Below are 14,401 nucleotides of genomic sequence, written 5' to 3'. Positions count from 1 at the left end.
AGACTGTGATTTTCAAACAAAGAAATTCAATTCATAGGAATGTCTTTTTAAGGAGAATATTTTAGGGAATATTGTCGGAATCTTCCTACAACTAGACGTCAAAATTGAGCACTTAATACTCCTGTAGTGTACTTGTATCTCATAGTTGGTAAAATTTAAGATTGCATAGGTAGGTATACACGATAGGTTCTTTATACCCATATCTAGAAGAAAGTTCATTATATCTAAAATATAATGGTTAAAGATCCGACCACGCCCTTATACCTACATTCTACTCCGTCGTCTGTCGAGCTGGATTATTGTGATATTTAAACCCTCAGCAAAATAAAAGTCCCGAAATTTACTGACAAGTCTTTAATACTCTTAACACACGCTGCGACAGATCGAAGAACGTCTTGAAAACCACGTTCTCATTTTTATTGCTTTGTATTGCAGAATAAGTAGCTACCAAGTCTCGGGTCAAGGAGTCTATGACTTCTCTAACCATCGACAATGTCGGACGACCACTGCCTTCCGCTACACGCAATGTGGTTTCCATCTGGAAAATATCATTATTAATTGATTAAATCAAATATAAAGATGCGAAAACCTATCAGGAATAAAAATATCGGTGAGCGGGTTCTGGACATTGAAGCAACTAAGTGTGTTAATGGACTTGAAAAACACCCTTGTGCAGATACCTATAGCAAATCTTGCGATCCAAAGATAGAAAATAATTCTTGTGGTAATATGAGAAAATGTCTTAAAGGTATAGGATAAACAAACCTTCGTTTTCCAAGCATCCAAAACTGCTCCCAAAGCTGTTCCTCTTTCCTTATCACCAACTCTGTTAAGGTCATGTCGTAAAACAACCAGATGGTGGGCTCGACAAGATTCTGCAAATTCATATTTAACATCGTAGGTACTTACTTTCAATAGAGTTCTAAAAAGTAAATCAGTTTGTTACAAAACTCCGATTATAATCGTACGTTTTTGAAATAACAAGTCAAGTTATAAACGAGGAAATCCATGACTTGTAAAGTTATGATCCGTTATAATACAAACCTTTCTTGCAGTCTACTTCATCTTCGCCTCTTGGACAATTCTCCTTTCCATTGCAGAGTGCGTTAGAAGGCACGAAGACGGCGCTCTTGGAAGTTCCGTCACAACTGTATTTGATTAACCGCGATTCTACAGCACATGCTCGTTCGCACTGCTTGGAACACTTCGCCAAAGTGCAACGGTTCTTACTGCAATAACACCCTTCCAAAGTTACAATCTTGTCATTGCCAGTATGAGAGCGCTTCAACGCCGAAATCAATTTCTGATTTAATGTTAACAAATAATGATGTATATCATCCAAACTCTGAATATTGCCTTTGCTTAAAACCTTGTTGTATGTAGAAATTAGCGTCGAAAAACACAAATCTCGGACAGTTTTTACATGTTCCAGTTGCGGTCTGGCCTGAGTGGTGACTTTTTGTAAATAAGAAACGCTGGCGCGCAATGATAGTAGGTTGTTACGGATAAATTTCATGTCAGCAGCTTGAGCTTTCAACGCCAAGTCTGTGAGGACATCGTCGTAAATGGTGATAGCTTGAAATCTTGATAAATCACCTAAAACATGTTATAATACATATAGGACTAGAATCTCTCAGTTAAGTGCCAGTTTCAACATAAAACATAAAGCAATCACACTAGTAACTGGGTAAATTTAAATCGTGTAGAAGCTTACAACCTAGTAATAAAAAAATGTTTACCTACGGAGCAATCTTCTTCGTCACTGTGATCATAGCAATCAGTTTTACCATCACACAACACATTCAGCGATACAGTTGTGCTTCCGTCTACCGATACGCACCCCCAATGACCAAGACTATGTTTTTGCCAACATACAAGGTGACACATTTGGCTACAGTTAATGTCAGAACAAAAACCTTTATCGCATACACACTTATTTGCCAAAGTCGATCGTGCCGGCGTGCTCTGTGGGTTAAGATCTTCGAATGGATCATTTTTATCACCACCAGTTAGAGATAAAACATTTTTCTGATCAACGGCGACATCTTCTTCATCCTGACCATAGTAACGAGGACATAAGGACCCTTCTAAACCAGTAGAGAGCGAACTCAAAACCATCGCAACTTCATTGACAGTCTTTTTAACCACTTCAGGAGCTCCAAAATTATCATCACTATTGTTTCCCGCATGTCTTTTCAAAAAATTAAGTTCTGATTGCAATACTGCGCCCAAGATATCACTCTGCTTGCTTAGTAATGTGTTGTCGACATGCGTGTTCGCACAGTTCTTAATAACAGATTCTTCCACGTGTGATATTAATCTCCTTGCATCTTTTATTTTGTCGATAGCTTAAAAATATTCCATCAAATTACATAAATGGAGCGAGTCCCAAAGTAAGTTCGTTAAGACTTGTGTTATTGTGTTGGGGATATTTAACTCAACTAATTCAATATAATGTAATAAGTATAGAGATACGTAAATATACGTCCAAGACCCAGTTCAATCTAAACACAGTTTGTATTTTTACTATCATTAAGCAAGAAGCTTCACAACAGAGGTCGAAAAAATGTAATTATTGTGAATTGAAAATTAATTTAGACAATAGTAAATCATAAATTGTACCTATATCTTTTTAGCAAAGATTAAAAACTATTCATGTTCTATAGTTATCACTGCAATAAATTAATTTAAAACATCAAAATAACTAAGTACTTTAAAAAAATATTTAAATCATACCTACCTTGTCGAATGCAATTTCGTTCATCATGTCGATCAACACAATCGTTTACCCCATCACAAAGCCGTTCTATAGATATTTTTTTACCATCCAATGGACAAAGCAATTTATTCGTGAATTTCAAAGCTGTGCAAACTTTATCCGTCAGTGCATCGCAGTTGACTGTACTTGTAACTCCTTTGAAATCGTCATAAAAAGGGATATCTGTAATAAAACTATTTCCATCGCGCATTACCATTACGGACAAATCTCGATCTTTTGCTTTTTCCTCATTTACTTTATTCAAATAAGATTCTGCCTCCGATTTATCATATCTTAGCCCGTTATCCTGTACTTTACTGAAATTCGATATGACGGTATGAACTACCATTTCTATAACATTAGATAGACGGCGACCCAATTCTTTTACATTTCTTTGACCTTTACTAGCAGGATGTTTCTTTAATATCATATTCATTACTTTTTGTTTTATAGATTCGATTATATGTTTTTGGTCAAAATTTTTATCGTATAAACCTTCCGCTAAGGTCTTTAGCTTATTCGTTATTTTTTTAACAACAGCTTGTTTATTTTCAGTATTAGAAACATGAATAGTTTGATCGTCAGTTTTATCGTTATAACTGTCCACTATGTTCTTTAGCTTTAACGCTACGCTTCTAACAGATTCCTTTTTATTTTCAAAGTTAGCAGCATTAACAATTTCATCAACAGTATTATCGCTATAGCCTTCATGTAGCTTAAAACCATTGTTTTTATCAGTATTAACATTTTTTCGCATTACATGCGGCTCACCTACCAAACGTGGCGAAACGTTTGATGACATTGCCTTTATGCCGTGCATAATCAAATCAATATATTTGCCTGTATCAGGGCCATATCTTTTTTGTGACACTGCTTTCAGCCTATCCTCAAAAATGTTCCATGCATTATTTCTTTCTTCTACTGTGCCATTGGCGAATATGTTATTAGTTGTTAAATTATACAACTTTCGTATTATCGCATCTGCCATTTTTTTCTTAATGTTATCATCCTCACCTATAATATTTGTGACAAAGTTAGTTCAATGTTTATAAAATACTTAGTTCAGGCTTGCAAATTATGAACAAACTTACCATAGGACCAAGATATTAGGTAGAGTAGATGATATACCAAATAACAAAATCTCATTTCTTATTCTTTGAATTTGTTTCTGTCACGGTCCGATAGAAAATAATTGGTAAGCGATACTGTAAAAGCGTGATTAAGGAAGTAGTTATTTAATTAACTATTAAGTACTGGATAATAAAATTCATCTCATAAATTATTTATATTGCCCATGTGCTTTGGTTCGATTTGGCCTATTTTAATGCTAGGTTAATAATGAAGAACGAATTTGTTATCTCTTCTTATAAAGCATAAGAAAATCTTTAATCTCGAAATTGCGACCTATACTAGTATAGACTAGTACCTACTCACATAGATAAATGTCTGTTTTCCGAATAACTCGTTAATTACCTAAAAAGGAGAAGGTAACTATCGGTTATTAATGACTTAGGATAATAGATCAGGTGACTGACTGACTTTCGTGCTCATGCATGAGTCCTGGTTAAGCAACGTTCATCATGATCGTCTTGTGGGTAATCAAAACCGGGATAAAACAAACGTCACAATGAAGATGACTCACAAAAAAGTCTTGAACTATCCATTTGGCGTCAGCATAATAAACTTAGTCAACTTTTCAAGCGGAAAATAAGATAATCTGTCACACAAAACAATCTGCACTACGTTTCCAGTCCTCATTTATGTGGCTTTGCTTAAAATCAGCTTACGTAATGCAGGTTATAAAAGATTGTGGTACCTACCTGCTATTTTATAGCCAAAAATAAAATGTTTATCAAAGTTATACGAAGAATGAATGCCGTGTACTTAAATTCACCGCCTTTTTAGGTGAGTTTTTGTAGAGAAGGTACCTACTATTTATATTTTAGCAAACAACCTACTTCATAAATTTGAATTATTTAAACATAAGTACTAATATCATGTATTTATCCCTTAGGTACGGGGTAGGCATAACCAATAGTCTTAAAAATAGGTAGGTCTCTAGCGACCCGCTCCGGTTAGATACGGGCAAAATTGTATAGTTTTAAAAATCTAAGCATACATACATACATAGAGACAGACGAGGGAAGAAACTTTGTTGTGATAATTTGTTAGGTACATATGAAGTAGGTACCCTATAAGTAAGTAAGTAAGTTATAAAAGTTGTTATCGTCATAATATGCACACGTTTCCACACCACCTATGAGGACTAGTACTTAGCGGTTTTTTTTTATAACTTTTGAATCATTTTCGTTTTTTTTATAAGTTTTTTAATAGTAACGTTGGCTCGTAAGTAAAGAAATATTGATACGAAAAATTTTTTATAGATAATTATATGATCTACAATTTTTGCCTGAGGCATTTTTATGATAAATATTACCGTTTTGCTGAAAATCACGAAAAACTCATTTTTTTTTCACCTTTGACCTTGAATAAAAAAATCTCCATACACGAGAATAATGGGGAACTTCTTCACATTGTTTATAATGATATTTTGAACAATTTCACTGAAATTCAGTTTTTTGGGACTATATAGAGATATTGGTCATGAAGTTCATTCGTAATATCTTCGTCTCAGACTTCAAATATACGTCATTGTCATGTCAACTTATATAAGACAATGACAAATTTATTTGAAAATTTGATAACCTAACTTTTAAATTTGTAGAAATACAAATGAAATTTCTTTTGGGGAAATAGGTAATAAAATTACATGAACTACATTTAATTGTTTAGCACCAGAATTAGATAAATAACAATGAACACTTCTCTTATCAAATTAGCCCAGGTAAGTTAGTTTGATTAATATACCTACGTCAAAATAACCAAACAATATCAAATTACTACTAAAGTATCGCTCATATTTTCTTTCAGAAGTCCCTGTGCTCACAATGGTCGCCTATATTAGCATCGCAGCTCCACACGTCAGCTCCATTATGTCGAGTCGTTTCTGGAAAATATAGAATCACCAAGAAGCGGGACAGACCACTGACATATGAAATGGCAAACCCACCACACTATATCGCTCATAGGAAGTCGTGGAACTCTTGGAATACATGTACGTTTCCAGATAATATTAGTATAGCAAATACTTAACCTAAAAGTTTTCTCAAAAATAGGTGTAAAAAGTAAGACATGGGTTTGTCTGTGTAATAACACAACTTACCCAATTCTGATCAAAGATGGACCTCTTCAGGATAAGGAAAACTTGTTAATTGAGTTATCTTGATTATAAGTACTTCAATGCAATGTAATATACAAAAAGCAAAATATTTTTTAAATTGCAGCTAACTTGAAAGACGGCCTTCGCAGGTCTGAAACAACTGTAGAAGATGAATTTATCAGACGGTTTATGACTGGAACCTGGCATGGCTTAGTTTGTAGTGAGGTATGTTTAAGTAATTTAATTCTTCCTCCTGATGTTTGCCCCCTTTATATCCTCAATACTCTGGAGAGTATGTCATTTAATTGTTGCGTAGGTACTTAATATACACAGGTTCTTGGTAAATTTGAGAACAATTCATTTTTACATACACTTATTTTAATTTCCTGACATCAATTGTGGATAACAAAAGATATATGCGGAGATTGTGATTTTGTCTCCAAGAAATGATGATTTTATGTATTTACTTACAAGCCTCCCAAACACAAAATGAAGATAAAAGTTAGTTGCTGATTTGAGTCCCTACTATTTATTACCATGATTTGGTCTTATAGTAGCCCTTTTGTCATACAGATTATATATTTTTCTTTGCAGGTCATCATAAAGCGACAATTCAACCACATCAGAGTGGCAGCTATCATAAGGAGAGCCGTGTCTCCAACAAAGATGTATTTCCTGTTAGGCTACACTGAGGAAATGTTAGCAAACTGGTTGCAATGCCCCGTCACCTTGGAGTTGCAGACAGTTGACAGCTTCAAAGATGTGGTGTTCAAATATATTTAGATGTTTTAGCTATATTGTGTAGGTATGTAATAAAAATGTAAATACTAAATTCATTGTCTTAATTAGAAGAGTTTAATTGGGAATTTATGCTATACTAGCGTTTGCGCGGAGAAACCCTTATATTGAAAATTCCAGAAAAAATGCCTACTCCTCCGGTAAAACTCCTGAAGGCCTTGTCTATCTGTTGCAAATTTCGTCAAAATTGGTCCTATAGATTTGAGTTACATACACTCTGTACTTGATTTTACATTATTATTTACACCACTAGAGTCCATTGCGCCTGAACTAACTATGATCCTGGATTAAAAGAGAAAATCCTGGAGAAAACCTGTCTTGTTTTCTTTTTAGGCCGAGTTCTTTCCGGCACTTATGAATTGAACCACTCCACATATGTCGTAATAAGAGACTGGGGGATAGGCTAGGGATTCCTCTTGTAGGCGATGGGCTAGCAACCTGTCACTATTTTTATCTCGATACCATCTTAAGCTGAACATGGCCTTTCTGTCTTCAAGACTGTTGGTCTGCCTTCTCCGCAAGAGATATAAACGTAACTATATGCATAAAGTTTATTATTTTTCAGGTAAATAAAACAAATTTTAAAATTCATATTCTCTTATAATTTGATTTATTCAAATATACATAATGTATCAACAAACAGAACAGCGAGACGCGGGCCGCGGCTCACACGCGCCGCCAGACGCACACCTGCACTCACACACACACACCGCTCGAGCACTGTTCGAGCCTTCGAACTTCTGCACATACGCTTTGTACTTGATTTTACACATAAATTAACAATACACCACAAGTGAAACCTTTGATATTTTTTTAATAATTTTAATTAAGGTCTTAAGACTTCCATTGTCAACTTTAGCGTACTTACATTAATATTAAAATTACAAATCTTGGGAAAAGTCCTTATCCGGCTGGCATTTGTCTCGGTTATATTTTCACTACAAGCCAGGAGTGCGAAAAAAGACAACAATAAAAAAAATTAGATTTAAAACAAATGACGGTAAGTCAGTGAATAAATTTTTCAGTTTCTCCAGTGGTGCATGTCAAGCTGAGAGTAATGTAGTCCGTATATATCAATTTCTTAATTTCACATAAATGCCCATGGTGTCTCTCAGATAAATTTGTATTGTCTATCACAGTGACGTAAAGCATTTGTCCTTACATACTAGTGAGTTAAACATTGGATCTTATCATTAAATCACCATTAGGTACACATTTTATAAAGTCGTCAAGGTGCCTCAGAAAATATTTTTCTCATTATCAATGATATCATAATGTTTTAAAGTCTCAAACAGTCTTTTGCATTGAGCTTATTCGATAGGACCTGTGGAATGTATGTTTGATGCAACATAAGGTAGTAACTCATTTTTTATACTTCCCACCAAAAAATTACAGCATTTGAAAGTCATAAATTGTAGGTATGTAAGTACATTTTTAAGTTATAGCTAGACTTTCCGTTTATGAATAGAAGTTATGATTTTCAATTTGTAAAAGATTATTGTGATTATGTCACTCATTTTTTTACTATTATAAACATTATACCTATTGCAAGAAAAAACCATACCAAACAATCTTTGCTGAATGTTTTGTTACTGGAAATTATTCAAAATAAGTTACTAATTCTAGATCTTAACAATAAACTGTTTCTCGTGTATGTTTGTCAGTGTGCGCAGAAGTCCAGACGGCTGACAATATGCGACGGCTCGCTCGTTGTTTAGCATCAATTGTTATCCAAATTACATATTTACAAATAAAATACACAGCAGACAACATGAAGGCTTCTCTTGGTAAATTCGAATCTATAAAAATTAAAAAACGCACACATATAGTTGAAACTTCCCATACCACGTCACAAAAACATTTTACTTCTTTAGAAATCGATTAATTATTTACATACGTACACGAAATGGACCATAATACAAAATGATATTTACAACGAAATATTATAATACTAAATTAAATTGCATTTTATAATGAAGAAGATCCATCGAAAAAAACTGAGCCAATTATGATAGAATACTGGAGAAGTTTCAACTATGCATTATGATGAAAAGATGACAATTTTGTGTGAGACTTGCTTTGTAACATTCTGAAATGCAACGGCGGCTGTCGAAACATCATTAAAATTTATTATATTGATTTTATTACAACATTTTTGATATTAAAGACTGTCAATATAGTATTAAATATGTCCACATTTTCTCGGATAGTAGGCAAACAATAGCACTTCACATATATTTTAGATAAACAGCATGTTTCATAAATATGTCCGATATTAAATGATGCCTTTCAACCGCCGTTGAAGCACAACACAAACGTGTAGTGCGACGGAAACCCGCTATTTCAATACTACACACCGCTACAACTATTAAGTAAAAATGTCCATCGAAATTCTATTAAAAATAAAGAGATCATATATGTTCTACTACAAATAAGATAAACATGTTACAATAAAGCTCTCATTATTCATAAGCGATACTTACGCATCGTAGTGTTCTGTTGGTTTATATCAATACTGTTAATCTAATAGTCAACCTAGTCTGTACTTGTTTATGTAAAACAGGATAAGGATTCGCGAAACGCGCCGACGACACTTCGCTTCTACTTAGAAAATGAAAAATCATAAGCAACTGTGTATTGTTTCTACACAATTCCCTGATTTCTGTGAACGTACTCTAATTAAAGCTAACAAAATTCCTAATAATCTTTAAATTTAATGTTTTATGAACAAAAAGAAAACCAAACTGAAATTTAATTAATTTTTAAAATTTATCAATTTTGAGCGTTAGTGCTGTCGACGCTAGCGTAAGTATGACCCAGAATACGACCGGCACTGAATGCCAATTCATAATTCTTAACACACTACCTTAATGTTTCGTTTGGATCCAGACATACATATTATGCATCATAAGAACATGTGACAGTTGCTATTACTATTTTTATACAAACACCGAGAAAACATTTTGAGTTGTTACAAACTTAAATTTAGAGAAATGAAGGCGAGTTGAAATGTCATAGCTAGTGTTGTTCCGCCATTGTAAATATTATAATGTGCGCTATTGTAATTTTTACTTTATTTTATTCTGTGTGTAACTACTGGTTTATGGTATCAATCAACAAGATTTGTTTAGCATGAGCGAGTTAAATATATTAATAATGATTCCTTGCTATCTATACCTTCATTTGGCAGGTATAAACCTCTGTATTTGTGCTTTGTTGTAAGTACAGAAGCGGAACAGCACCGACACACAGACATAACAACAGTCTTAGAATCCTACATTACACAAGAACTAGATCATCGACATGATATGACTTTAAAATCTACCTGTACTTAGAAAAATTATAAAGTTTCAGTAGTAAAATTTGATTAGTATAAAACTTCATTTTAACTTTATTTATCCTAAACGTAATGTCAATATACCCTTTACATGATTTGGCTCAATTTTTCACAATTCATCCGATAGATTACAAGAGAGGCGTATCCCTATCACAATTAAAATTAAATACAGCACCTATAGATTGATTTACACATTAATAATACAATAAACTGAATAAAAATATTCAAAATCAATTATTCGATATAAATAATTCAGGAGTTGGACAAAATAAGCGTAGTAACAACTAATGCTGTGGTCCAAATTTTTGTTAATATGATTTTGTTTGTAAATATATAACTAAATGCGATTAGACAACTAAAGGTTCACAACGAGGACAGTAAGTCCGTGGCTGGGGTTCAACGCTGGCTGTTCTTTCCAATAAGAAAAAAATATCAGAAGCTATAATTTCACGACACTAAGGAAATTAGAGTTTTGGTATCTTTATAGAACATCGCGGATTGATACATTGTTCCCATAGACGTAGAAAAAGGTAGACGGAGTTAACGGCAAAATTAAGCACCAATAGTATACCGGCCCACTGTATATATTATAACGCCTCATGCACACACGCTCACCAATAGTGTTACAGTCGGCCGCCATTTTGTTATATGCGCCATAGATTATATCACAAATGAAAGTTTTCTGTCACTCACTGTCAATAGTAACAATTTCAGTAAGAACAGCGATCGTTTGGCCCCAGCCTGTGACTAGGATACATTTATGGGCTTCTAGCAGACGCAACCAAGAACGAGCTCCTAGCTACAATCCATCCAGAGTATCTTAAGAATGTTCATTTTATGCCCATACAACGTACTTATCAAGCGAAATTGATCTTTAAAGAAACGATTAAAAAGTCCAACTTTGCTTGAAAAGATGCACGATTAAGGACAAACCTAGTTTTGAACCAGGGACCTGTCAGCCATCGATCTCTAAGAGATTTCCATAATGCCCATCACAAGTTCAGCATAACGATATACTTGAACCATTTTCTGGTTTAAGATGATGTAATATAAACAAACATATAAACAACCACAATATGTGAAGGACACTCCAAGAATCATTAACGATAAGTACTCCTTTTAATTTAACACCGGCTTTCCTATTAACATTAAAAAAAAAATTAATCAAATCTAAAATACTAATTAATGATAAAATCACCGTCACAAAAAAAATGGTCGATACTTCCAACTAAAGTAGTAATTGCAACTTTAAAAATTTTGGAGTGTTTCCTTTATATATTGTCATATACACGTGCATACAACCAATCATAGGGATTCAGACATAACACAAGATGACACAGACACACACATACATACATACATACATTTGTACTACGGCAGTAAGCTACCCGCTAACTAAAAGCGCGTCGCCGACGGACGCTCCCGACGTCAATCGAGAATCTTAAACTAAAAAGTAAAATGCAACTAATTTTTCGTATATTTTTTGATCGGACCGCTCACCGTACGAATACTGTTCCTAACGCGAACGAAAGACGTTGCTTTGTGAATTGCAATCAATAGGGATGTCTCCTGGATTATATAGATTATTTTTTATGCCAAATGTCTTCCGGGGATTTCTGTTTAAACATATTATATACATTCATATAGTCACGTATATATAGCCAACAGTCTTGAAAAGACTGCAAGGCCACGTTCTGCTGTTATAGCTGTATGATGAAATTGAGATTCTGTTTAAAATGAAAAATAATGTACTTGATTGAAAAATAATTTTTGAATTTGGTTTAGTATTCATCACTTATTGGTCATATTCAGTATAAAAAACGAAAATACGTTGTTTGAAAACCAATGCATACAAACAAATTCTTAAAACATCTTATCATCCAAAATATCTTCTAATAAGAAAACAAAAACATAGAATAAAATTATTCGCATACATCCCTATTGACGGAGGGTCCCGACCGCTCTAACCTACCTACATTTAAAGGGAGCGTCCAGCGGAAACGTCACGTTTGGGAACCATTCGTAAAAAAAACTCAAGACTTACATTATCCTACACAACTTCTAGAAACGTCGCAAAACACGTTTGAGTAAAAGGGAAGGGGGGGATTCTTGTCTCGCTGAAAAGTTTGTTGGAACACAATGTCACATTAACCTAAGGGCGGCTCGCTCGCGCCCGCCATTTTGTTCGCCACGCCACACCGAGTACCGCGCCACTTTCGCCATCGTTCAGAAACGCCGACCTAACACCAACTACACATCATTTACCGATCAGTGAGACAGCCCAGACGGGGCATTCAAATAAATGATAATTCTAAGGGCTTACATTAATTTTAATACACTAATGATACATGAGGATGATTTCACAAACAATATGCGAATAATTTCCATCGGAAAATTGTCATGATCGTACCGGTAGAAAGAAATAGCAACAAAATACAATATGCAACACATTATAGTATCTTATACCAAACTTAGAGATATATCAAATAAAAACAATATGTCCGATCAACACGTTAATTTACATTACAGAATTTAAGAAATTTCGACCTATGAATGCCTAGATGTCAAAATACGGCGTGGAAGATACAGTTAAACAAACTGTAATAGTCTATAGCCTAGCTACGGCATAATTGATTAGCCTAATTGCAAGAAATCTGTCAAATATCACTTACAATAACACTAAATTACTTTATTGCACAAACGGTGATGTTCACTCCATAGGCAGTGTTCGTCAACAAAGTTCTTAAACACCAATAGAATTAGATATCAAAAATAATGCAAATATCTATTTGATATAGATTTAAATAGCTATATTACATACCCGGCCGTAGGTACCCATACATATATTGATATACTTGTATCACTTTAGACAGTATCCAACAATTTGTTTCAGAGTTAGTAGAGTATTATTTAACCTAAGGAATTACCAACACAAGTTAATAAAGAATACCGAACACGCACCACCCGCAATCGAAATTGACGTTCAACCTGCTGTTAACTTTTCAACCAATCACAAAACATTCTAACTCGTGATTGGCTGTGCAATTGTCAAACGGTGAACCGTCAATTTTGACATTTTCTCAAGGTGGGTACAAAGACGTACAGTTTTGCGTACATATTATACAGTGTAATCTTAACTCAAGTTCGCGTTAATATTCCTATCACTGTTTATAGGGAGATACCAAAAATAAACGTCAGAATAGGTTTGGCACTATATATGATAAAATATCAAAACTGAAGGCGAGCACACAAACTTCTGTCTCACTGATCCTCAACACGACACCGAAGCGACCAATCAGAAGAGTCGCAGAACAAACTCTGTTAAAATGACCGCACAACATTGCATAGTAGTCCCAGATTAAAAATATCTTAAATAATATACAGTGGAGGAACTTTAAAACTAATTGGTAAATGGACGTTTGACATACTGACATCACACAAGGACGTTAACTTTACATTCGATACTTACTGATAAAGCGATGCCACGACTGCGAAAAAATCAAAATAAAATATCACATTTTTAGTCCGAACAGGTAGTTTAACACAAGAAAGGAACTTTTCATATATATCACATTTCGTATATATACGAAATGTCTAATAAGGCAAATGACTATTATTTTTACATGTATCAATTATGAGCGGGTCAAAAAGATAAAAATGTCCAACATTACTCATCACCTTACAATTAGTATACACCTTATTTTAAACCGAAAAAATATTTGTACTAACCAATCGGAACGGAGTCCGCGATAAAATCACGTTCACGCAACAATTACTAACTTTCGCAGTCGATTCTCACTCATGCGATATTCCTCAACTGTATACTACACATCAAAAACTAAACTTTAATCTGCCGACAAACTAGAATGGAAAAATATTTTTCTCGATTTTAATTTCAAATTCATCAAAATGTTATTGACACAATAAGCGTAGGTCAGAATGTATTTTCATTCATAAATTTTTTGAACCGATTTTATTTCTTTACATAATCAGGATCGTATTAAAAGTCACCGAAAAACATGTGCATCTATTAATCTTTGTGCCGTCTTACATACCATTCCATAGTGCGTTTCATTAAATCAACTTAAATTAGTTTTGGGAACGCTGATTAATTATAGGCCCATGTTAAAAATATATTTAATGGAACGCACTTTTTACTAACAACTATAACTCGTTCATATTTTATAAGTCCCTTTATTACTTTTGAATTGTTCCCTGATCACTGGATATCAAAAATACATATTGCAAGTCATAAAATTATCAGAATCAAAGCTAAGTAACTATACTA

At 34.0% G+C, this 14,401-nt stretch overlaps 2 protein-coding genes across 2 annotated transcripts; one reads left to right on the top strand and one right to left on the bottom strand.

Annotated features, from left to right (window-relative positions):
- Positions 1–118: 118 nt before the first annotated feature.
- On the bottom strand, positions 119–3,791 carry LOC106133069 (uncharacterized; the record flags this gene model as incomplete). Its single annotated transcript, XM_060946273.1, has 5 exons — positions 119–538; positions 766–875; positions 1,045–1,596; positions 1,740–2,348; positions 2,741–3,791. Coding segments are annotated over 5 exons (2,520 nt in total), but the record flags the coding sequence as incomplete, so codon positions are not given.
- A 1,647-nt stretch (positions 3,792–5,438) lies between these two features.
- On the top strand, positions 5,439–6,810 carry LOC106133090 (small ribosomal subunit protein uS3m). The gene is made up of 4 exons (XM_013332695.2): positions 5,439–5,603; positions 5,690–5,873; positions 6,103–6,203; positions 6,573–6,810. The coding sequence occupies exons 1-4, from the start codon at positions 5,574–5,576 to the stop codon at positions 6,759–6,761; spliced, it is 504 nt and encodes a 167-aa protein (XP_013188149.1). The 5' UTR covers positions 5,439–5,573; the 3' UTR covers positions 6,762–6,810.
- Positions 6,811–14,401: the final 7,591 nt, after the last annotated feature.

This window comes from Amyelois transitella, chromosome 10 (genome assembly GCF_032362555.1).
Source record: "Amyelois transitella isolate CPQ chromosome 10, ilAmyTran1.1, whole genome shotgun sequence".
NCBI classification, from domain to species: domain Eukaryota; kingdom Metazoa; phylum Arthropoda; class Insecta; order Lepidoptera; family Pyralidae; genus Amyelois; species Amyelois transitella.
Note: the sequence above shows the minus strand (reverse complement) of the source record. Positions and strands in the feature narration are given on the sequence as shown.